The 24,516-nt window shown below is 39.4% G+C and overlaps 2 protein-coding genes across 2 annotated transcripts in view; one reads left to right on the plus strand and one right to left on the minus strand.

Moving 5' to 3' along the window:
* Window positions 1–134: 134 nt before the first annotated feature.
* desi1b (desumoylating isopeptidase 1b) lies at window positions 135–4,597 on the plus strand. Its single transcript, XM_040135400.1, has 6 exons — window positions 135–524; window positions 721–742; window positions 863–932; window positions 1,142–1,251; window positions 1,907–2,029; window positions 2,872–4,597. The coding sequence occupies exons 1-6, from the start codon at window positions 437–439 to the stop codon at window positions 2,951–2,953; spliced, it is 495 nt and encodes a 164-aa protein (XP_039991334.1). The 5' UTR covers window positions 135–436; the 3' UTR covers window positions 2,954–4,597.
* Window positions 4,598–12,263: 7,666 nt separating this feature from the next.
* shisa8b (shisa family member 8b) overlaps window positions 12,264–24,516 on the minus strand; it is a 34,720-nt gene continuing 22,467 nt past the window's right edge. Inside the window, exons 4-5 of the mRNA XM_040136076.1 lie at window positions 18,482–18,595; window positions 12,264–12,808 (exon numbers count right to left, since the gene is read on the minus strand). Coding sequence (XP_039992010.1) covers window positions 12,264–12,808; window positions 18,482–18,595 — 659 coding nt within the window. The remainder of the gene's footprint in view (window positions 12,809–18,481; window positions 18,596–24,516) is intronic.

A 24,516-nucleotide genomic window follows, 5' to 3' on the forward strand; every position in this document is an offset into this window, starting at 1 on the left:
ACACTTATTCGATGCACTGACCAATCCTAGTGAAGGAGGCGGGATATCTGTGTGTGCTTGTGCGGGCTTGCGTGCTTGCGTGCGTACAGGGAGGCTCGTCCAGTATAAAAACTTCTCTCCATGTGACAGTAGGTTTTGATTGGTCATGTTATTGTTTACAGTTAGGCAGTGACAGAACATCACCTGTCAGTACCCGACAACCTCGGGCTATTGCTAGGAGATTAATTTTACTACTTTATTTATTATTTATTTTAGTTTAAATAGTGTGTATCTTATATTAATATTTGTATTAGTTCAACGATACACTTTTTATAAGTTTTGTGTGTTAGCTAACTGTAAGCTAGCTAGCCGGCTAGTTCTTGGCGGATGTGACTTAGCTAACTTTTGAATTAAGTTAGCTGCGGTTGTCATTTTGAAGAAGTCCCTTTATTTTGCCATGGATCAAACTGGCTCTTTCCCAGTGAAACTGTACATTTACGACCTGTCCAGGGGCATGGCCCGCCAGCTGAGTTCTCTCATGTTAGGTGAGTTTCTGACGAGCTATCTGTTGGTTGGCTTCATGAAAGCCACAGTTAGTGTACCCGGGCCGGCGAGAGAAACCAGGAGAGAGCGAGGATGATACTCAGGCCTGAGCAGTAACATTATTTTCTGCTAACATGCTAAGGTACTTGATACACAAATAAAGCTTCTAATTTAAATATGTTTATTTTATTTTCCCAGGGAAACAGCTCGATGGGATATGGTGAGTGCCGCCTTTTATAGTCATATTTTTACAAGTCTTCTCACTGCAGGTCCTGTGAACTGTAGTTAGCTACTTTCAGAGGCTTGGTTTCATAGGAAAAAGTGTATTTGTGTGTTACAGGCACACTGCTATTGTGGTCCATGGAAAGGAGTACTGCTTTGTTGGAGAAGGTATCAACAGTTTTTCACCCGTAAGAATCATCTTTGTCCTTTTACTCAACCATAAAGTACATTAAGCATTACCCTTTGTGACTTTTAGTTCTGTATATGACAAAAAGTAATGGCTCAAGGAGCTTTTGTCTGAGTGTTTGGAAGAAGGCGTCCACTGAAGTGTGTGTGTGTGTGTGTGTGTGTGTGTGTGTGTGTGTGTGTGTGTGTGTGTGTGTGTGTTGTGTCCTAGGGTGGCACCCCCTTGGGTGAGCCTAATTCCATTGTGGACCTGGGGTATACCGAGGTTCCTGCAGAGATCTTCATAGAGTATCTGTTTTCGCTGGCAGAGTCCACATACAGGTAAAAGCTCGTGCTCAACTTTTAAAACACATTTAAATCCCAGTGCGGCCATCCTAGATGTCAGGGGGAAGGGCTGGGTGGTTGAGCAGAGGGTATAATGAAATATTTTTTTAAATACGTATTACACCATAGTTGTGATATAAGCAATAATTACCTTTTTTTGGAAATCCTTTAAATACATTGTTAGACATTATCATCATAACTTGGATCATTAAATTACGACTTAGCAAGTTAAAAAAAAATTAAATGCAAATAATTGCAAATAATTAAATGTTTTGCTGCTCCACTAAGTCTTCAAAAATGCAGTATACCCTATGGCACTACAATACTTTTTCACTTGGAAATATCTTCATTCGATTATTACTTTTCCCAATAATTAGTTATTTCATATTAAAGAGTAAAATTTATCTTTAATCCCTGGCATATTAGCTTCAATTTACAGAAGAGATGTAGTCGAAGGAAAAAGGCGACCAAAAAAAGAAGTGAAATTCATCTTAAGTCTCACATTCCTTGCCTCTTCCTGTTATCTCTTCGTCAAAGTGTCTCTATCTTGTCTTTTCCACCCACCCTTCTCCACCCTGTCTGGCCTCACTGTCTTTTCTCTAAATTTACGTCTCTGTCTGCCCTCTTTCTCTCTTTCTCTCTTGGTGCACAGAAGTGACAAGTACAACTTGTTTGAGCACAACTGCAACACTTTCAGCAACGAGGTGGCTCAGTTCCTAACAGGCAAAAAGATCCCATCGTACATTACAGACCTTCCATCCGAAGTACTGTCCACGTGAGTCAACTCAAGCACCATGAAGCTGTTCTTACATCACCAAAGCTCTTCTTATTTTTCTCTCTGCCTTACTCTCTATGTTTGTAGTTAAACGGTGTGTCTGCATATGCTGATGTTTTTCACAAAACTTGAAATCTTGAATTCCTAATGTGTGGTTATCGTGTAAAAATTTATATCACTATGATATGATGCATAAATCCACCAAGTAGTTGACAACTTGTTAGCAAAATTTGAGCAAATTTGGTGTTCAGCGTTGCGTGTTCTGTAAAATAAATAGTTTTACATTTGGCTCCTGTCACTTAGTTTAGGTGGATTGCGTTCAAGACATTATAGTCGTCCATATGCTGACAGGTGTTCTACTCTGACTCCACTTTCAGAAGCACAGCTTATTCAGTCATCCATTAACTCATCCACATGAAAACAGCATAAAACAATTTTTGAGCACACATTGTACGCTCATTTTACTGGTTGATACTTTTCTTTTGAATAGATGGACGCACAGCGAGAGAGAGCGGTTATGCGCTCTCTCTCGCTGTGCGTCTGTCTCAATTGGATTCTGGTCTTGTTATGCTCAATCTAAATTTTTTTTTTTTTTTTTTTTTTCCACTTCCCCCCCAAGCTCACATACTCTAATTTGTTTGGACTTGTAACTATACTGTCTGCTGCTTCCTCTTTAGGTGAGAGACAGCGGTTATGTGCTCTCTCTCGCTGTGCCACTCTGTCTCAATTGGATTGTGGTCTCGTTATGCTCAATCTATTTATATTTTTTCCACTTCCCCCCAAGCTCACATACTCTAATTTGTTTAGACTTGTAACTATACTGTCTGGTGTTTCCTCTTTAGGCCGTTTGGCCAGGCTCTCCGTCCCCTACTGGATTCCATTGTCATAAATCCTGGAGGCAGCAACATAACTGGACAGCGATAAACAGCGCTGTTTATCAAAGAAGATATTTTCATTTAAAGGTTTGGGTGAGAGTGGGACGTTCACCAACAGCCACCAGTCAGACCTATGTGATTGTGACTGACAGGTCGATCTGTGCTGCCAGTCAAATTTCCATCTAACCAACTATCATTTGAATGCTCTTCTCTACTCAGTATCAAGGCCTTTTTCTTCACATTCTACATATGTGAAGTTTTATAGTGTGTCAGCCACAGGGGCCAGGGGACTAAAGATATCTACTGTGGGTGCGATAAATCGGATGCAACTATAATTTTGTGTGTGTGTGTTCATAAATTAAAAGTAGTACTTCCCCTGGTACAGCAAAATCATTATATATCATATTAATTTTATATTTTGAAATTGTGAAGCGAATTCAGCTTTCCCACACGGGTACTGTTTTTAATTGTACATCTTCATCCTTTACAAAGGTGCTTCGTCATGGAAGTCTATTAGGAAGGGTGTTACAGCCAGGTGTCCAGTTCAGAAATGGATTGATATGTATAAATATGATCAGAGATGAGAAGATGACAATAACAGATTCACTTTTAAGTACTTAAAATGTTAACATCTTAAAAATAAATGCATGATTTGATTATTAAAATGTTGTTTCCTATATAGAACATGTATATAACCAGCTATTACCTTAACAACACTATACCAGCAAAGCCTTACTCATCCTATTATACCTCAGCCTTATCATGCTCTTACTAAACATCAACGTGGTCTTACAACCATTCTGTCACCATATATCAATGACATCTGCCTCTTTGGGAGAGAGGGTGGAGTTTAATGCCTCTGATAGGTTGCCACATTTTCCCATCACATCACCTCCTTGTGGTTCACGCTGGCTACATAAATTTTGGTAACTTTGCACATCTGGGCTCCCGAGTTATGAGCCCCTTTTCATCAAAGGGGATGCTGTTAATTGCAGTTTATCTCAATTCTCCTGATGTCTAGGCGAAGTTATGCTCCAATCTGTGTTTAACTGGTGTTAATTGGTCTTTCAATTTCTCCAACTTATTGTAATCCTCTAAATTTGTTACTTTAGTGAGTGAATTTTTCTTTTTAAACTCCATCTGGCTCTATATAAAAAATTAAAAGAAAGACCATATTGGTAAACAAGGTGCCAAATTGGGGTTATTTCAGTAGTTCATAATAATTTAACATTGTGACACTGGGGAACACTTTTGCTAAGAATTTTGAATCTGCACCTTGGTCCAGGCTGGTACCACAAGCTAGTCTCTTGTTATTTGGTCCATGGCTGAATTTTCTACCAAACTGCATTGCATACAAACAAACATGACCAAAAATGTAACCTCGTAGGCAGGGGTCATACACTTTCCAACCAGAAACTGCGCTGGACCAGTTTCTTTCCCAATGAGCTGAGGGTCATCTGAATGTAAATTTAATGTGTTTTTACGAAAAGCTGTGTAGCTCACTACTGCAGAGGCATTGGTATGGTTAATACTTGTCATTTCCTGTTTTGATTGTTTTTCTTTCTGTGTTTTGTTTTGTTTTGTTTTGTTTCCTGTGGATATTATTATGACAGGACTATACTCCAAGGACAAGGCCAGAGTAAGTTAAAGTTAAAAGGAAGGAGACAGTCTATCAATAAAATAGTTCTGCTGGCTCGTCTTTGTATTTGGCATCCTCAGAATTACACTTTGACCAAATCTACGGTGCTATCTCGAGAGTGTATAAGTGTGTGACCTCTGAGATGCTTGCTTCATTCAAGAACAGCTAATGACCACAGAGCATAGGATTGTGTTTTTTGAAATATGGGACCAATCATCTGTACATCTTTCAGTTGCTTCACTTTTATAATTTGTTCAGTTTATAAAGGTAAACTTTTACATATCACACAGTTATGTCTGATAATATTGAATATTGAAGAATTTGTACAAGTTGCACTGACACAACTAAGTCTGGCACAGTAAATTATATTTACAGCAGGTGTTACACCAACAGCCACTTAACTCCATTTTGGTGCACACATTAATCCCTCCTTAAGGAAAAAACATTGTTGATGCCACCCGGTTTTGTGAATTATGCTCCTGAATGGCTCCTTGGGATTATTGAATCTTATTTTGAATATACTTATTGCTATTACACCTACTGGATCATCCTTAAAGGGTGTCTGCAGGTCATTAACAAGTATTAAATATAATTTTGCAAATACATGCACAAGGCCTCCATAGTCACAATTATCTTAATTCTCTTCATTGTATAAGGTCCTAATTTTATTATTTGAAATATTTAATTCATAATTTCATCCTAGTTTTATTTATGCACTTAAGTGGACCCGTTGGGAAAAGGCCTGTTATAGATAAACAAAACTCCTTTTTAATAAACTGTCATACTGCCCTGCAGAGAGAAATTAATAGGAACTTTCACACATTATTTACACAAACATTGGTCTTTTTGTAATTAAAAAGTAAAAGTATTAAAAGGACTAAATTCACTGAGACAGTGCACTTTGTTAAATGTGTGACTTTTGAAACTTGACTCAAGTTGTGACATTTACTGTTTCCTGTTTAACAGTTCAATATGCAAGTGAGTGCATTGATGTTTTATGTTCTCTGCTGAAAATGATATGAGTTTTCTGATATGATTTTTCTGAATGATGTGAGTGATCTGCCTTTAAAACTAGATAGAGATTTCATGATACCAACTGCAAAGTACTTTGAGTTAATGTAGTATCAGAAACAGCCACAAGGTGACACTACAGACTCATGGCAGCGGGGGCTAGTTTATGTCACAGTACATCAAGGCATCACTTAAATCTTGAACTTGTTTACATTTCTAAAGTTGACAGTTGAATTAGTGAGGTTAGTGCGACACTGCTTCAAATCCCAGCTGGGAAAATCTTGCAGTTGTATTGTAGCTTCTGTCAGATGGCCCCAAGTGTTAAGGCATTTACCTTCAACTGTTCAAGAGATCAAGATTTGTGCTCAATTAATCTCCTCTCAGTAGACAACTGTTATATGTAGCAATTGCTTTTGGGGTTTATTCCTATAAATAGCATATGCACTATTTACTATTAACAAAGACTTGGTAAAAGTTCTCTCAAATTAACTATCTCAAAGCCATATTGACTAATTATGATATACTGTTGTGGAGAGAACTTTGGTCCAACAAAGAACAGCTGACTGCTGTCAAGTTGTCTCTTAGTTTTTGGCTGCAGGGAGTTTTGTTGAGTATTTGGCTAACCCAGTTGGTTGCCTGCTGCCTGTTGGGAGTGTTTTGCCCAAAAGAATCAAAGATCCGATGTTCCTTTGATACAAACATGAGTCTAACCAAAGCCTTATATTAATTTTACGCTCTTTAATATTTCATCTTCAAAAGTGGCATCAGTTACTAAACAGTCCTTTGTATCGAACATCTCGAGAACATTTTGGGTATAAATTAGTTGTTGTGATGTAATAACATGTACAGGTACATACAGCATATACACATTTTTGCTACATACTGTATATCATCACCAAAACACTTTCGATTTACTTGGCTATCATTTTTGTATTTGTACATTTATTATACTTGTTTTCTCTTATATAGTCTGTTGCTTAACGGACACTGAAAAGTTACTCCAAGACGTTAAACTGCAGACTTTCATAGTGCCAAAGTGGCATGAATTACCTCCTTTCACATGGTGCAAAGAAATAATTTTAATTTTAATTTCTCTGCATGTGCAAACCAGTTTAAATGAACTGGAGCATGCTCACAAATGTTTCACTGCAAATTCATACTTGCCACTACTGGCTTTTGCACAACGTCCCATTTATGACCTCCTGTACAGAAGGCCTACTTTAACATTCTCTTTTGAACATTAGAAGATTACACAACTCAGCTAATACAGATCGAAATGTCATGTTACTAAAATCATCAACATGAAATAATAACTTCTGTTAAATCTGACATCAACTGCAATTATAATAAATACTCTTAAAATGACTTAGTTCATACAGCCCTTATTAAAAAAAATGTATAGGAAATTCCATTAAATAAGCATATTTACACAATATTCATAAATAAAGCAGATCCCATGATTTTCAGATGATGTTTGCACTACATAAAACCAAAAAATGTCATGTGTTCAAAAAGATTGAATGAAAATGTACACAAGATGTCAAACATTTATCTTAAATAGATGAAAAAGTGGCTTGTTTCAGCTACAAAGAACAGAGGGATAATATTGTTTCAGGTGGAGAAAATGCATGATTTCATAGCAAGAAAAACATTGGAAGCACTTGTTCACGGCAAACAACTACACCTCTATTGCTTATAATAACTGATTTTGTGTCTCTAAACCAGCAGATCTTAACATCTTAAACTCACAACATCAAGCATTAAGAGGGAATGATACTTGCCCAGGATCCTTTGCTGCATTGGTAATGAGGATAAGTGAGTAACTACAGACATGTCAAACCTTTGCATCAAATCGTCAGAGATTGAAAGAAGGAGAAGAGAAGATGTGTTCACTCACAGAGGGACAAGAAGTGTTTGGTTTGTTTATAACAGCGACAGTCACAGTGCTCTTAGTGTCATTTATTAACATGCCATCTACCAGAACTACTTGTAACATACTTTATAGATAGTTAAAGTATGTTTGTTTGTGTGTGTCAGTGAATGAGGGTGAGGGGCTCAGCCTGCAGCAAGATGCTCGTGGAACTGGTTTCGATTAGACGCTTTGTGGTGTACAATGTGTGGCTCGTGGGGTCAGGAGACCAAATATGTCACTGTTAGGTATCCGGGTGATAAGCTTATCTCTGTGGATGGTGCGTCTGAGGGTGTGATCACACCTTCACCATCGCTTGGTTTGAACTGAAGCTGATTTTGATTTTGTTGCATTTGGTATATTGTGTTCCCAATTACAAGGGAAATAGGGCTTGGACTTGCACATAGCTAGTCTTAGAATCATGTCTTCCTGCAAAGTTATAGACTTTGGCAGTGGCACGGAAAGCGGATCTTATTGTATTCACTGTTACTCTTCTTCTCTTATTGTCAAAACTCACATTTCCGAATCTCTGTGCAGCTATTTGTATTTGTAGCTGCCACCTGATGGCATTTTTCATATTCAACGTGTTGATTAATTAAAATACTTGATGTGAACATGTCCATGGAGTTTATGACAACTCTCAAACAGAATGGACCAGCATAAGTGCTAGTAATAGATGCTTTTACCGCAGTCGTTGATTACTGGGGAATCGAATCCTTATGCAACTGATAGTGGCAATGCCTTACTCCTCACTGCGAGTGTATGTCCAATTCTCCCACTTAAAAAAAAAGAACAAAATGGAATTCATCCCTAGGACTCAAAGTGCAGCAGTGGTTTAGCAAGTATGAAGTTAAAAATAGTTTTAAGTCTTCATGTTTTGCAGCTGGGGACATGAAAAGAACTTATGTCCTTAATCAAGCTTTATATCTTAGATACCAACCACATTTGTGGCTGAAGTTTTAAATCATAATATTAATCTTATTTAGATGTCTTAATCTATTATATAAATCCATTACTGAGGCTTCCCCAAAGCCTAAAGCAACTGCAGTGATTTCCTCGCGGAGGAATCAATACCTCTTTTAAAACAATATAACCTTTGTGGAAGTTTTTAATTCTTTTACGATCAGTATTTTTATAATAACACTAGATCAAATGATTGTCAAATGGACATTTCCCTCAGGAGTTAGAAGAGACCAAACCAGAGCTAAAAAGAGCGTATATTGCACTTTAATTCGTCAGCTGGCCAGAAACATGACTCTTATATAATGATAATGTTGTTTTGTATCTGCTGCATGTGTAACAAGGCAAGTGTTTGCTATTATGTTCATCATGCCAACTTAATGTGATAGTTGATAATCAGTGATAATTTTACAATGTTGCTCACATCTTGTTTCCGCTGCCCTCAAGTAGCCCAAAAAAATCCATAAATGAAGAGTTAAAAAGGTGTTGGATCCTTTTGCCAGACCTTCTTGACAACATGTCGTTAATCTGGGAAGATTTCAACGTTCCAGTGTTCTCACTTGTTGCCTTGGAGAATGTGGATGCCTCCAGGTTTTGTATTTCCTTAATATGCAAAAGGATGTGAGGGGGGTTAAGCCTGCAGCTCAGACTTGAGCTCTTGTTTCTCAGAAAAATGGGACAGAAAAACAGTAATGTTTACTAATTGTTGAGTCTAACTTTTTCTGTAAAAAAAACATTCACTTTCTGCTGTTAGAAAAAACTTTTTGCATTTCAGTTCCTCTTAGGGTCTGATTCATCTTTTGATGTGGGTCTAGTCTCCAAAGCTGTTGCCATAATTTGATCAAACATTATGTACTTGTGTGATGTTAGGGACTAGGAGGCATGCTACTTTGCTGAAGCCCCAGTGTGTTAGATGCTGTTTATATTAGTGAAGTTTATCTGCAAAGTGGTGTTTGGTCTGGGTCAGTGCTCATTTATTAGCACTGTTATATTGTGTTTTTTGTCCATTGTGTTTGTTCTCAGCTCTTGTTTCAGCTGTACTCATCTTTTTTTTGACTCTTAACTCAGCTGCCATGAAACCACTTCACACTTAATAAAAATGTATTGCGTCACAAAATCCTCTCAGCTCTTCCAGGACAAATATTATTAGAGAAACTTATGGAAACATTTCTGGACACGTGCAATCATCATTAACAGTTCACTTCATTGTGCGGATACTGACGGTGTTGCAGACTTAAACCTTCATCAAGAAGTACAGTGGAAGTGTTGCATTAACTGTTGCACGTTCATAGCGGCAGCCACAGCTCCGCATAGTGTCCTTTGCTGTCCAGCTTTCAGAGACAAAATATAAATGTCTAACGCTCCAGGCCTAGATGTGCCTCAGTGAATTCCCCTGCAATGGTGCCTGGGGATTGAAAATTACACACAGGCATCTACACATGTCCACACACTCTGAGTTATGACCCAGACAGTTCAGTAGAGAGAGACCCAGATCCACAGTGACTCCTTCCCTTTCCTTCCCCCAAGGAAGGAAAACACGCGGCCATGTACGTTTATTTTTCTATTTTTCTCTTCTCTCTCCTCCCTTTCTCTTCTTTTCTAGAGAGTCCCAGCCTCTGGCTCTTACGCTTTCCCTCTCTTTCCTCCTCTCCATCTCTCTGGTTGGGATGGAGGCTGATTGGAGCTGACATGATGGTGGCATTGTCCTCACCGTTGAGTTAATGTGACCCCGGGGATGCTGTCCCTGTATGCTTGGCCTGATGGCACAGAATGCAAAGTGCTTTATTGTGGAATGAGAGCAAGAGAGGCCGACAGGGTATAGAAAGAAGTAAGGAGCAAACAGCTGTCCGTGGAGGTAGAGTGAGAGATGCAACAGAATAGAGGTGTTTTTACAAGAAGAACAGGAGGAAACTTATCAAATAACTGCTCAAAAAGGCATCCATGGGGCCTGGAAATGACCTGAACTGTCTGCCATTACAAGATTTATGATTAATTAATTATTAAATCTTCTAAATTAATCAAAATTTTAGAGCCTTGACTTTTTCTGAATGATTTTTCTGTGATCCAGTTAAGTAAGGTAGTTGCTGTTTCACAAAGATATACATTTTATCAGCCTTCAATCGTGTAGAAGGTCCTCTGTGGCCAGAATTTGGATTGTTACTGAGAATATTTCTACTGCCCCATGACATCGCCTTTGCAATCAACAATTTTTGTAAAACATTTGGCCGGGTGCTGAGATTTTTGGCAGCCAAATCCGATTTTACTCTGTTTGGCAGAAAAAACATCCCACCCATTGGAGTTGCGAAGGACTTCAAAAACTTCTCTACCTCCACTGCAAAGAATTTTAGTGAAAAAAAATTTCTCATGCTGAAAAGTAAGACTAAAAAGCTGCGTTATCATTCCAGGGTATTCCATGGAGATATATTACCTTATTACTTCCTGTTTTGATTGATATTTTGCTCTAATTAGCTTACCAATGCCCCTGTTTTTAATTACAGTAGTGATTTAATCGATGCAGCTTCAAGGAACAGTTCAACATTTTGTAAAAAATGATTATTCACTGTCTCACAGAGAGTCAAATGAGAAGATTGACGCCACTCCCACAACTGAATGCTAAATAAGACGCTACAGCTAGCAGCTGGTGAACTTAGCTAGCATAAGACAAGCAAGGGGGAATAGCGAGCCTGGCCCTGTCCAAAAGTAGTAAAATCCACCTAAAAGCAACTCTAAAGCTAATTAATTAACACGTTATATCTCATTTGTTAATCTGTCCATAACGCTAACCTAATGGGCTGCTGACGGGAGCGTCATATTTAGCGCACAGATGTGTGAGTGGTGTCGATCTTCTTGTCTAACTCTCAGCAAGAATGTGGAACTATTCCTTGTAAGGGGCAGGGGGCCATGGTTGGGTGTGGAAGGACGTATGTTTTATTGATGTTGTTGAAGTACCTACAATGGTAAAATAAAGGTAAGAGATTTTCAGTGTGTTTTCATATTTAAGTTCCTGAGATCTAACTCTTCAGCCTATAGGTGAACCACCGAAATAGAACTTAAAAGTTATAAACCACATTTACATCGAATGCAGTGAATGACAATAGCTGCATGTTTATACATCGAATATCTCTTTGAATTGACTGTGTCAGAAAGTGTGGCCTCCGGCTCCAGTTTTTGTCAGTTTCAGGCTCATTGTGGAATCTTTTTTACCAACCAAACCTGAACATGAGCCAGTTTCTTATTTTGCAGCCACGTGTACCAATGACCTACTGGCTAACAAAAACTCACTGTTTATAAATTTGACCAGAAACCAACATGTAAAACCCTTATCAAAGATAAAATCAAGCTTGCTCCCTGCTCTAAGAGGTGGTGCAAGTAAGATTTATGTTGTTCTGTTCTCCTATCCATATTCCCAGAAGGCCTGTACAACTATACTGAAACCACACTGTATTGCCAAAACTGTGGTGGTAGTGGAATCTATGAAGGCTGTGTGACCTATAGGAGCCTGAGAATGGTTTTAAGCAATCTTGGTAAATTCCTTTCAGGTAGAGTCTATATACTTTATATGATCAACGCATAAGACCCTTGCGAGTATAATAATAACCTTTAATACCTGAGTCTATTAATCTGTAAGAGTGGTGGTTTCTGCTACACTGTTTTTCTCCTTAATCCGTCTGTTTCCACTTATTAAAACCCCCCTTTCATCTCCTAAATCTGAATGTGTCTCCCCATATAATATCCCTCACGTGCAGGGTCACTGCTCCAAACTCTGGCATTTAGCTTACACCAAAGCCTTTTGTTAATATGTGTAACATTGCAGCAGGCCGCTCTCCGAGGCGTTGGCACTCAGACCGTCACTTCAGTCGTACTGTGGGTGGAGTAGCTCTTCTGTCTGGTGTGGTGGTAGTAAGAGGGTTGAGATGGGTGTTGCCCCTGGACATGCTGCCCCTGCCCTACCCCACCTCCAGCTCCTCCATACATCCCTCCATGGGGCTGGCTAAAGAGATCCGGCATGTTCTCAATGCTCTGCTGCCTCCGGGTCGAGTAGCCGTGTCTTCGGGTGGAGCTGTGCATGGAGGAGGAGGTGTGCCCCGGGACAGAGGTCTGCCTGTGGACATGGCGGCCAGTTGGCTCCCAGGCTTTGAAGGCCGAGCTGGATAGGAGCGGGTGCGTGGTGGTCTTAGGGAGACGCGAATGCTCCAGATGGCTGGAGGGGATGGAGATGGACAGGGGGGCATGGAGGTCGTGGTACGCTGGCAGGGGCTGGTGGATGTAGGACTTCTCTTTGGGCTGCACTGGTACAGGCTGGAAGGCAGGAGGGGCCACAGGTTGGTAGTGAGAGAAGTCCATGAGTGGGAAGCTCTTGTAATAGCTACGTGATGCACTGTCCGCTGTAATGAAGAAAGGAATGGAAACAGTTTGTGAGGAAAAACTAACATCTAATGCAAAGCATTTATCAGGAAATGATAGGATCATTGTGGTTTTTACAACTTGGTTCTTTTCAGTGTCGGACAGCATTTCTATCTAAGTTAATTGTGGAAATCTCTTAATATGGTTACACTTCTAAAAAGAAGTCACAAAAGGCATGAAACATGAGTGGGTTTTCCAGGTTGGCCAAACGCATTTGGAAAGAATATATGAACATGAATAGCAACATTAGTACCCAAAATGTCCGTCGTAAACATCCATTATAGTTTACAGATGGAGTAGTGTGCACATAGTTGCCCAGTGCAATGAGGGACATTTTCGGTATGCTCATTTTTAGTTTTACCTTTAAATAAAGTGTTTTAGATCATCTGGGGGGAAAAAATGTCCTATTTACAGTCGTATTCTAGTGGTTACAATGTTATCATAACTGAGAGAAACTTAAGCTAAGACTTAAATTGGATTAAACTGGAAGTTTCCACTAATTTACCTTATGCTCAGTTTGTACCCTTTAACAATTAGACCAGTAAAGCAAACACACGCTATATTTGACCTCTTTAAACTTGTTTATACTTTAGAGTCATTTTCAATTTGTCACAGTCTGATGCAGCTCTGAGTCACATGCAGAAGCAGCCTAAAATGAACTGTCAATGTGCAAACACAGAGTTTGTCATTGTAGGAACACTGATGACTGAATCACACTTAATCCATGATGCATTTATGTTAGGACCCCCCAGCTCCATCCTGTCAGCAATGTCAGCTTCATTTGCTCCTCAAAGTATTTGAGTAACTTTTAAAGGAAGGCCATGAAACGTCTGTAAGAGGAAATTACACATTCTTCTAATCAGAAATGAAAAGCTTGAGATCATTAGAATTAAAAATCCCCCTTGCTCAGTTTAATACACTCAAGGGTTTTGGTCTGGTATGACCAGTAGCTTAAATTGGCTAATGTTTGCTACTATTAAATATTGCTACAGTATGTAACTGAAATAACTGATACAAATCACTGACTTGTTGCTGCTATTCAGCAAAAGTTACATAACCTAACTTTAAATGCTGAATGATAACAAGAAACAATGCTAAGATTAGCAGTTTGCAGCAACCTTATCATTGCCATCTTAGCCAACAAAGGGAACAGAGAGATGAAAAGGTAAGGATATAAAACAAGATTGTAAGTGAAGGTTGAGTAGGAGAGGGTGAATATTTGACAGAAGTGACAAAAGGACAGGATGGGAAAAAGGGATAGTATGGTAACAGTACGATAGTACAGAACACAAGTGGAATGACAAAGTAATAATAATTTAAAAAAAACAAAACAACAGTGCCGTGTGGGAAGGGTCAGTTTAAACCACCAGAAGCACGGAAAACAAATTATATTTTTCTCACATTACAAATAAATTGGACTTCCTTGTCTAGAAAATGTGAAATAAATAACATAAATGAGTGGAAAGACAAGAGAGTCAGAAGCAGGCAAAGTAAGGTCAGGATGAGAGGGAGGGTTTGAAGAAGATCAGAGGGGAAAGCTGGTGATTTAAGTATTTCCAATCAGTGTATGCCCTCAATCTGAATCGTAGCGGCGTTCCTTTTTTGCTGGGATACGAGAGGCCAGCAGGCAGGGAGTGCAATGTGGAGGAAGAAGAAACTGAGGAGTGCAATGGAGATGATGGAGGTAAAGGTATGTGTGTCAGGATGAGGAGACATAGCAATGAAGGTTTATAAATACCCTCGCCCTGAGTGCAGAGTGAGCATGTGTATGTGTATGTGTGGGTGTGTGTGTCGGGTAAGCATGAGTGTCACGGAGGATTATTTAAATAAACTGAGGTCATCGCTGCTAGCTTCATGGCGACATGAACGGTAACCTTGTTTCTGTGTTTGTTTGGGTCAAAAGTCTGATTCCACCAACGATTGTTTTCATCTTCTTTTCTTCCCTATTTTTCTCTACCCAGTGATACGTTTTTATTAAAAAAAAATAGTTATTTACAAATCTACAAGTCAAAACATTGAGAAAAAAAAGTTCATATGAATTTGTATTATGTCTAAAAGTCCTGCTTGCAGTAAGGTTGTACAGCATAATGCAGTATAATGGTAAGAAGGGATTAGGATGTACATGTCTTACCATTTATAAGAGTTTGGAGGATCAAATCTTTTTTTAAATTGCCTTAACAAAAGGAAAAAATAAGAACAAAAGTGATAGAAATTTATTCAACAATGTGTTTATCTGCTCTAACTTTAGCTTCATACGCTAGCATGTCTAACTGCTGTAACTACTGCCCATGGTAGTTACTTCTGAAGCTAAGGAGCATATCATTAGCTAACTACATTATTTTCTGGGTTTACAGGTTACGGTAAAAAAAATCTCTATCTATGACAGATAAATTTACTGTGTGGGAGTGGGTTCTGGATGATATTACATCAGAGCATCAGCTTACATTAGCCGTTCTGTCCTACTATTAATTGGATTTTGAGAAGTTTACCCTACAACCACCACAGGCAAACTTGCTACCCAAGGCAGGGCTATGTTAGCCAGACTTGTTAGTTAGCCTTTGCTCATGTAAAAATAAAACTTATCATTGAAAATATGATCAACAAAGTATAAATATAACCTCTGTGCTGCTTGTCCAAGTATGTTTTTCTACATTAAGCACAGGGGCGTGTGGTTCTTCAAACGTGCTGGGCCGGCGCCCTTCCTGCAATTCCAATTGTGAAATTCCTATTTTAATGAAAAATCGTTTTTGTTGTTGTTGTGTTTTGTGGGTGCATAAGTTTCAGTTTCGGGCTGACAAAATGGACGCACTTGCCTCAATCTGGACGTGATCGAGGGAAGTGCTACGTTCAGAGTTTTGCTAGCGAGTGGTATCAACACATTCAAAAGCTTGGCTGTTTCACACACCCAGTCCAGGTTCATACAGTGAAATTGTTTTGGAATGAAGCAAACGTCATCCTGGTAAATCCTGAGCTCCATCAGAGCTTTCTGAATAAAAATATTTCAGCAGCTAAAAGTTTAATTCTGATTCTCCTGGAGAGTTTCTTCTGTCCTGTCAAGTTTATAACTACAGTTTTTAGTTTTGCTGTTAACTGTAATGTCCACAGCAAGTGGCTGCACTGCATCTGTTGGGCTGCCAGAGACAATTCCATGAGGTCCATGAGCCGTGAGTCTCATGTCGGTTCTTTCCCCACTCCACTATCTTTATGCGCAGGGCCATGTGTTGCAGTGTGTGTTTTGTAGTCTACATTCAACCAATAAAATGTCATTTAACTAGGAGGCATTGTTATAAACAACAACAATAATAATAATAATAATAATTATTATTATTATTATTGTTAATGCTGCTTCCTTATTAGATAACGTTTACCGCCTGAAGGCAGCTATAACATACACAGATCATTGTGGTACCTTGCTGAGGATTGTAAATTGAAAGTAGTTGCTACGTGGTCACCAAAAGTTTTTTGAAACTTTTAAAAAAGCTAGCCACAAGCAGCTGGCTCTCTGCTACATTGTACGTTATGTGCTCACTGCCAAAACACACAGAGCTACCTACCTAGGGCCGTAGCCCCACCTAGTGGAACAGTCACGCCACGCCACTGATAAAGCATCCCAACAGGGTTACCTTAGAACGATTTAGCAGTTTGATTTAAAATTTTTCCTTATCATTAATATACTTAAAATTTAGTGCAAACTCTCATGCAATACAATAACAATCCTTTTTTTCCCCATGTCTACTACATGGTTTAACTGGTGAGGATACTAATGTTTTGTCTGGGACGTGTATCTTTAGCCTCGCCTTTCTTTTAAGCACATATGTAGCCACCAAGTGCATATTTAAGATCCATTAACTGGGTCTGATATTGCGCTAGGCAGAAACATTCAAAGGTCTCCCGGATATGGTGTTTACGACCAACTCATAAAGCAAACATCAATTTGCTAGCAAGCTAAAGCTGACGCAATCTGACAATTGTCATTTGAGCTGACAAAATCATTGGTTGCAAGCTAAAAATGAGAAATCTGCATTTGTCTGAAATCCAGTACCCGCTACTTCCGAAATGACCACAAACTGAGTTTTAAATCAGCCACAGTTATTGTAAACTGCATGTGCAATGCAAAATTGGAAAGCTTGACAGGTGTAGCGACAGTAACTAAGGGGGGCGGGGCCTAGGTAATGGTCAAGTACTCTTTTAGTGCCCTTGAGCAAGTTACCTTATCTCTGAAGCTAAATCGTGTTGATCTGTAGAGGCCTTTGGGCAGATCCAAAAATAGTGCAAAGTATGAACAGTGTGTAAAGAGAGTTGTTGCTGGAAAAGGGCGGCAATGCTCCATCAACGTCCCATGGATAATAAAGGTTAAAGAAATCTACCTTGACAAGCAGTGATTTGCCTTTGGCTCACTGGTAACGTGAGCCTGGGGTTGAATGCAGTTCTGTACACTATTACACTATTGCTACTATTCAAGGACAACAACGTATGTGTGACCTTTGCAGACACAAAATGGTCGGTACAGTCACCTGGTAAAAACCCTACAGGCCTCTCCAGGCCGTAGTAGTAGCTTTGCTGTTACATCACAAATCTCTCACAAAACCACATCTGGAGGCATCATGGAAGTGCAGCGAAAAACCGCACAAATAGTGACCGAAAGTTCAATGTTAGGAAAGGCGAGAATTATTACATTCAGGAAAATTGTTAATAAACCTTTTTGTGGGATACGGACACTGAATGATTGTACTGCATTTATTGACTGTGACCATTGCCGCTAGAAGTCCCATTTAAATGTAATTTACATCATCTAAAAAAAAAAAAAAAGCAGCATTGAAATTTTTAGCAAAAAGCTGTGTAGATGTGATAAAGTAAATACTGGTTGCAAATAGGGAGGGATTTCCACTCCTGAACACAATCATTAAAGCAGCCAGTATTAGGATGAATCTACTAATGCTAGATCCCTCTAGATGTGTTAGTGTGCAAGTCAGATGCCTACATAGTTCTTCTAGATATGCAAATAATATGTAATATTTATCAAGTAAAAAGTTCTCGTTTTACAAATGATGACGAAAACTATACAAACAAAACCAAGGTTGGTTAAAAAAAAAAAAAAAAGAATTTTTCCTTTAAGTTTTTAGTTTATTGTAATTTAACTCAAAATGAGGACATAGGAGAACGGTACGTTTACCAGTCACATAGCTATTATAATGTTTGCCCCAGTAGTTTCTTCCTCCCCAAGAGCCCCCAGAGGCTGTGTTACATGAAATACATGTATTATAGAGCTTTGTCCTTGGCGATGACCTGTGCTGTTTGGTTAGAAATATTGCTGTACAGTGACGGTAGTTCTAACAAAATTGCAGTCTGGTTGATAATTGAAACAACAAAGGTTTGACTGATTACTTTGCTTAGTCTTGTGGCAGTGAGGACATGTGGAAAACCCCAGTTCAACATCAATCCCTCAGTAACATGTAGAAAAAATGAACATTAACCAACCACACCACAGTGTCAGACAGGAACAGCGTGGGGTCCTCTTAGATCAACTCTCTGTTTGCCAAAAAGCACAGTGGCCCTCATCAGTTGACAGCTCCTGTACTGCCAACCTACTGTACTTTAAAGGTTATTGTGTCTTTTGAAGTCAGCATCATTTTTTATGTGTGTGTCCGACTTACCCACAGCTTTGAGGGAGGTGTATTTGCTCAGTCCCACCGTGCTGTGGTTGCTGTGTGGGTGGGGGAGCCCTTGTCCAAACGGCCCATAAGCTGAATTATTCAGATGGTACTGTTCTGGTGGGGATAGGCAGAGAGAGAGGCACAGTCGGTAAGTGGTAAATACAGTATCTTTAAAAAAAATAAGCAGTGTACTTAACCTTTTAGAAAGTATCACACAACCGTCATATTCTTTTGAAGTAAAAACAATCCGGTCCAGAGTGCGTGTCCTGTTTCATACTGGACGTAGAATTAATGTTTGTCCTTTTCAAACTTAACCTTCTTCAGTATTTTAAAGATGACAAAACCCTACTGTAGAAAATTAAAAAAACAAACACTGGCAATGAACAATGTCTGGATTAACCTCTTAGCTTGCCCTGCGGCAGATATGAGCTGCACACCCTCCTTACCCACAGCTCCTTTCACTCTGTGCAGTCTGTGAACACCCTGTCACCTTCAAGTACCCATTGTGTACAGTGCCGGAGCAGAGTGCATGTGGCAAGTTCCTTCATAATTTGCTTACTGCCCCGGATCCAGCCAGTACTCCAAGTGTATGTTGGAATGATACCTGCTCAAAGCTTGCAGTGTGCTATTTGATTATATGCATATTTATTTGGGGACACCTAATGTGAGCACTATATAAACTGAAATAATAAAAGTATTCAAACACAGGGCCCCTCTACAAGACATTGCTGTATTGCTGGTCCCAGCCACAGTCGAAGTCAGTTAGAAAGCCTGCCGTCATCGACAGGGGCAAGTCGTGACGAATCGTACAAACGGCGCACGCTTTTGGGCAATCTCTCCACAAGGCTATAAACGAAGGGTTACAAAAGAGGTTATGTGAATAAGAAAAAAAGAGAGCTTGAGAGAGGAGTTCAAGCCTTCGTTTTTTCTAACCCACTCACATCTGGCCAATCGCTACATGAAGTGAGCGTGTTTAATGGATTATTAGTTTTGGAAAGTTACACAAATTGTCACATCCCCTGCTTAATTTTCAACATGGTGTGGGAGGATGGGGTTTCAGACACTGTATGAGTATCTGCCAAGCATTTTGTTCTAAAAGCCTTAAGGGGCCCTGGGGCACCCAGCCAACAGTTGGCTGTCGAAACAAAGTTTTTTTTAAAACTAAACTTTACAGTGCCAGTTTCACCTCAAGAGACAATTAACACAGAGTTTCAGTGCCATGAAAGTAATTGGCTTATTTGTTTTGTTTGTATTTCCGGGATGATTTTTGGATTCTAATACATTGTACGAATGTGTACTGTGGAAGCATCAAATAAATGCTACATTAACAGGAGTTAAAAAGCGTCTCCCTTTTACCCCGAGGCTGGTGACGGCCAGCCAGTCTCATGCTGGATGAACTGAGGTTAATGAACAATGGAACAAATTAGCTGAGAGAGTGAAGCCCTGGCTATTAGCATTAATCAAGTCCACTGATGCAGCCAGCGCACTTGATGTCAGCCCCCGGGGATGGGTGGACACAAATGTTCCCACAGACACACACGCAGAAACAACACGCTTAAAAGGTCATTTGGAAGAGAGAAACTAAATCAGTGGTATTTAGCATTGTTTTTTTAAACATCTTGAACATATAAAAAGTTTTGTTATGTGTGTGTGTCAGTGCCTCTTTGTGTATTAAACTGACAAATTTTTTAACCGAATTAAACATTAAAGTGTATTCATATACTCGCTGATCTGATTTGCCATGCTCACGTCAAGCCTATGTGTGCATGAGTGTGTGTGTGTGTGTGTGTGTGTGTGTGTGTGTGTGTGTGTGTGTGTGTGTGTGTGTGTGTGTGTGTGTGTGTGTATAGCACAGAGTCCAACAGAGAGAAGCATGGCATCAAAGACAGAGGATTCCATCACATCTGTTACTGTCAGTGCTAAGAAAGAGGTGTACCCCGGACAGCTTCTGAATGCTATTCACTAAACACACAAACACACGGAGGAGTCGCACAGAGTGAGAGATTCATTTGTGGTTTAGATGATGAACACACAGAGGGAGAGCTGGTGAAAGAGAGAGAGAGAGAGAAATAAGGAGGATGGCAGGATGTTCTGGTGGAATAAATTAGAAAATCATGCTGAAGCCAGAAGGGTGGAGAAATGTCAAGAGTTAGTCTTTACAGTAACAACATTTACACTTACAGCTCTGAGCCTCTACCTTAATCACTGTTCACACACACACACACACACACACACACACACACACACACACACACATACACGATGCATATTACAACATGTGAAACATCTCACTACCTAATCAGCTTAAACTTCAGCGCACAGCACATTGATAATTATGTATGTTATGTGTGTGTGTGCGTGCAGACACAGGAAAAATCATCCAGTGTAATCCGGTGGTGCTGACCTCTCAGTAAGTGCCAGATTAGTAGATTACGAGGAAGAGGGTCTTTTCATACTTTCATCATCATCATCATGTACTACCTTCTTATCATCATCTTCTTCCTCTTCTTTGTTTCCTCATGACACTCTTTAAAGCCACAGTAAATGACCAATAGATCAAGATGCAGCTCAGAGGTCTCAGAAGTCTGCTGTGTGTGTATGTACGTGCGTGTGCAGAAGCAGCTATTGATGCTCCAGTCATCATTAGACAAGGCTGAAAACTCCACTTAGCTCTGAACACTGGTTGTAAAATAACTGGAGATTTATATTTTACGATTTTTCATGGCAGATTTCTACCTTCACCTCTTTCTGTCAGGCATCTAGCCCAGGTTCTTCTTTGACATTCAGGAAATTCTAAAAAGTAACTAAACACTCCTCTGAATCATGAGATGGAGATATGAAATTCCATTTTTCCATTATTTTTGGTATCTGTAACTTGTGAAAATGGTGGTAAACTACAAAAATGGTTCCCTTATTTCATTCATATGTCATTCTTTATATATAGATTAGCCATGAGATGTGACATTTAAGTAGGCCATCATGTAAGATAGCTCTACTCAGGCTCCTAAAGAAGATTTTTAACAGAATTTTGAATTGATTTTTGGAGAAAATAAGAACTTAAGTTATGTAGAAAGCAGACTTTGCTCAGTTCAATAAGATTATCACCAAAAATCAACCAACTTTTTACAATATTAAGCAATACACCCTAAGAATAAACTTTACAGGAAACAGTACACACCAAAACTTAAATATGAATGCTCATACTGATGTCATACCCCATGCCCATGTATACATACACTTACACACACAGAAATACAAACAAGACCTATCAATAAGTTTGTCTGCTTGGCCAAAACCTTTGGAGGACAAAGGTTTTGGCCAAGCAGAGGACAAGGTTTCAGTGATTGCATAATGGAATAAGTATGTACAAGTAAGTGTGTGTGTGTGTGTGTGTGTGTGTGTGTGTGTGTGTGTGTGTGTGTGTGTGTGTGTGTGTGTGTGTGTGTGTGTGTGTGTGTGTGTGTGCAAGCCAATACTTATAACACTAACTGAGGGAATTGGGAGAGGTTCTGGTATGGGGTTGTAGATTTTAAAGCTCCACCATGGCTGCATATATTAATTTCTCCATTAGACACCACCAAGTGATCGTCTGGTATCAGGATCTTTTAAGCGCAGAACAAGAGGGCAGGAAGGCTGCTTAATGAGTTATGTAATATCTTCCCTGTCAGAGGAAATCGCAGGCAGTGTGCGATTAGATGTACAATGGCGAAGATGAGGCTTCCTCTGCTTCATCTGTCTAAACGATGCAGGAAAGTGGACACCAGCTGTCAGATCTGAGGGACAAAGAGGATGATTTGGTCCATAGCTGAGGTGGTCACAGGTGTGAGTGTGTGTTACTCTGGCATATTACAGAATAAGACAGGGCATCAGGATATCCCACTAATGAAAAGTATATATTGCTCAAGAAGCGATATACTTCTTTTGTGACATTTGATATCAATTTAAATATGAATAATTTATGATATAATTTATCAATAATTTATAGTAACATCCTTATCAAAAGGTAACTGATGAAAACACTGTCAAAATTTAAAGTAGAAATACTGACTGGAAAATGTAATCACTCAAATGTAATGTAAAATGAAAAATAATGCATTATGCATTACAATACTGAGAGAACTCTACAGGTTGAAGTTTGGGGAAGTTATAATGGGAATTTGCTGATATCACCAAATTCCATAAACTTTTTTATTTTTGTTTTTACATTTTTTTTTTTTTTTAAATCTAAATTGTCCCACTCTAACAGGTGCCACAAAATTAACAGGAGAAGAAGAGAAAATAACTGTGTCGGTGAGCCAGTTTTGAAGGATATTCGAACCGTTGGTACAGTGGTTTTCACTTATTCTGCCTGATTAGACCTTCTCTTAAATCTATTATTCTTTTAGTTCATTTAGTTTAGTGACCTCGCATAATTATCATCAATGCTGTGCCCGACTTCAACTCAAACAGAATAACTTAAAACACCTTTATGGATGCCCTTTAGACTAAGGTGTGGTGTTTATTTTAACAGTTGGGTTAACCCGGCATGGATCTTGCCAAACTTAAGGTATAGACATTTTTGACTTTTCAGGAAAAACACAGGTGTAATTAACATTAATTATGGCTCTGTTACATGTAAGCAGTGGCAGTTTGCAATGCCAGTGAGTCAACATGCATAATACCAAATCTGTTGAACTGGGACACACTGGACTGTGTTTTTAGAATCAAAATGTCTACTGCGAACAATGTCTATATTAGAGCTCAAACAATTCCATTATATCTGTGCAGAACAAATTGCTACACATGATGCATGATGCAAACTGACAAACTGAATATTGTGTTTCTATGCAATCAGCTTAAATATGACTGCTCTAACATTATGATAAAGCTGAATGAGCTCTGTTTCAGTTTAAGCAGATTCTAGGTGCATGATAAGAAAACTGGCATCACAGGCAAATATATACTGTATAACTTTGAAAAACCAGAAAAACAGACCACACTGGAACTATACACTGGTGTAATTAGGTTTTGATATGCATGAAATTCAGTCTGGACTCTGGCATATATTGGAATTTCCTTTATTAATAAAAGGAAACAACATGAAAGCATGTGTTGCGGCATCATAATGTTTTCATATCGACTTACAAGATAGGGACAACACTAAAGCCTCAGTACGGTAGGAGACCTTGAAGTAAGTACTAGATGCTAGATCTATTCCAAAGACAAAGTGTAGGCGGATCAGGTAAAGAAGTTCACCAAATGTGCGGAGAAACTGCTAGTTAGGCATGTTAGGTTGTTAAAGGTTGTTAGAGGAGGTGCTCTCGGAAGAGATGAGTCTTCAAGAGTTTCTTGAAGATAGAGAAGGACATCCCAGCTCTGATAAAATTTGGTAGCTTGTTCCACCATTGAGGAACCACAAACAGTGTTCTTCTCGTTTGTGATGGTCTTGTGTGCAGGGGTGGCAATGCCAAACGAAGTTCCTTGGAGGGTCACAATGGCGGAGAAGAAGCATAAGCCTGTATTACTGAGTTCATGTAGATAGGTGCAAACCCAAGTGTCACTCTGTAGTCAAGCAGTAGTGACTTGAATTTGATTCGTGCAGCCGTGGGTAGCCAGTGGAGGTCAATGAGCAGTGGAGTGACATTTGTCCTTTAAGGCTGATTGAAAACCAGATGCGTAGCTGCATTCTGGACCATCTGTAAGTGTTTCCCCATGCGTGAAGGGAGGCCCACTAGAAGCGCATTGCAGTAGTCGAGGCAAGAGATAGCCATGGCCTGTACCAAGAGTTGGTGGGAATGACAGGTATAGTCGGATGTTGTCTGTGGAGCAGTGATATGAGAAGCCATGCAAACGGATTTGGACCTGAGGAGCTGGTGTATATTGGATTGAAAAAGGAGAGGCCCCAGTACCAAGCCCTAGGGCACCCTTGTTGGGAGGGGATGGAGTAAGGACGTATGTCCTTGCCATGACACATTGAAGGAACACCCAGTGAGATACGATTCAAACCAAGAAAGCGCTTTGCCTCAGATGCCAATATCGGAGAGTACAGACAGCTG

This window comes from Xiphias gladius, chromosome 9 (assembly GCF_016859285.1).
Source record: "Xiphias gladius isolate SHS-SW01 ecotype Sanya breed wild chromosome 9, ASM1685928v1, whole genome shotgun sequence".
Classification (NCBI taxonomy): Eukaryota; Metazoa; Chordata; class Actinopteri; order Istiophoriformes; family Xiphiidae; genus Xiphias; species Xiphias gladius.

Bases quoted from the DNA above. Each gene is read 5' to 3' on its own strand.
- desi1b (XM_040135400.1), top strand. From the start codon at position 437: ATGGATCAAACTGGCTCTTTCCCAGTGAAACTGTACATTTACGACCTG. The intron at 525-720 runs GTGAGTTTCTGA...TTATTTTCCCAG, and splicing joins GCTGAGTTCTCTCATGTTAG to GGAAACAGCTCGATGGGATA. The intron at 743-862 runs GTGAGTGCCGCC...TGTGTGTTACAG, and splicing joins AAACAGCTCGATGGGATATG to GCACACTGCTATTGTGGTCC.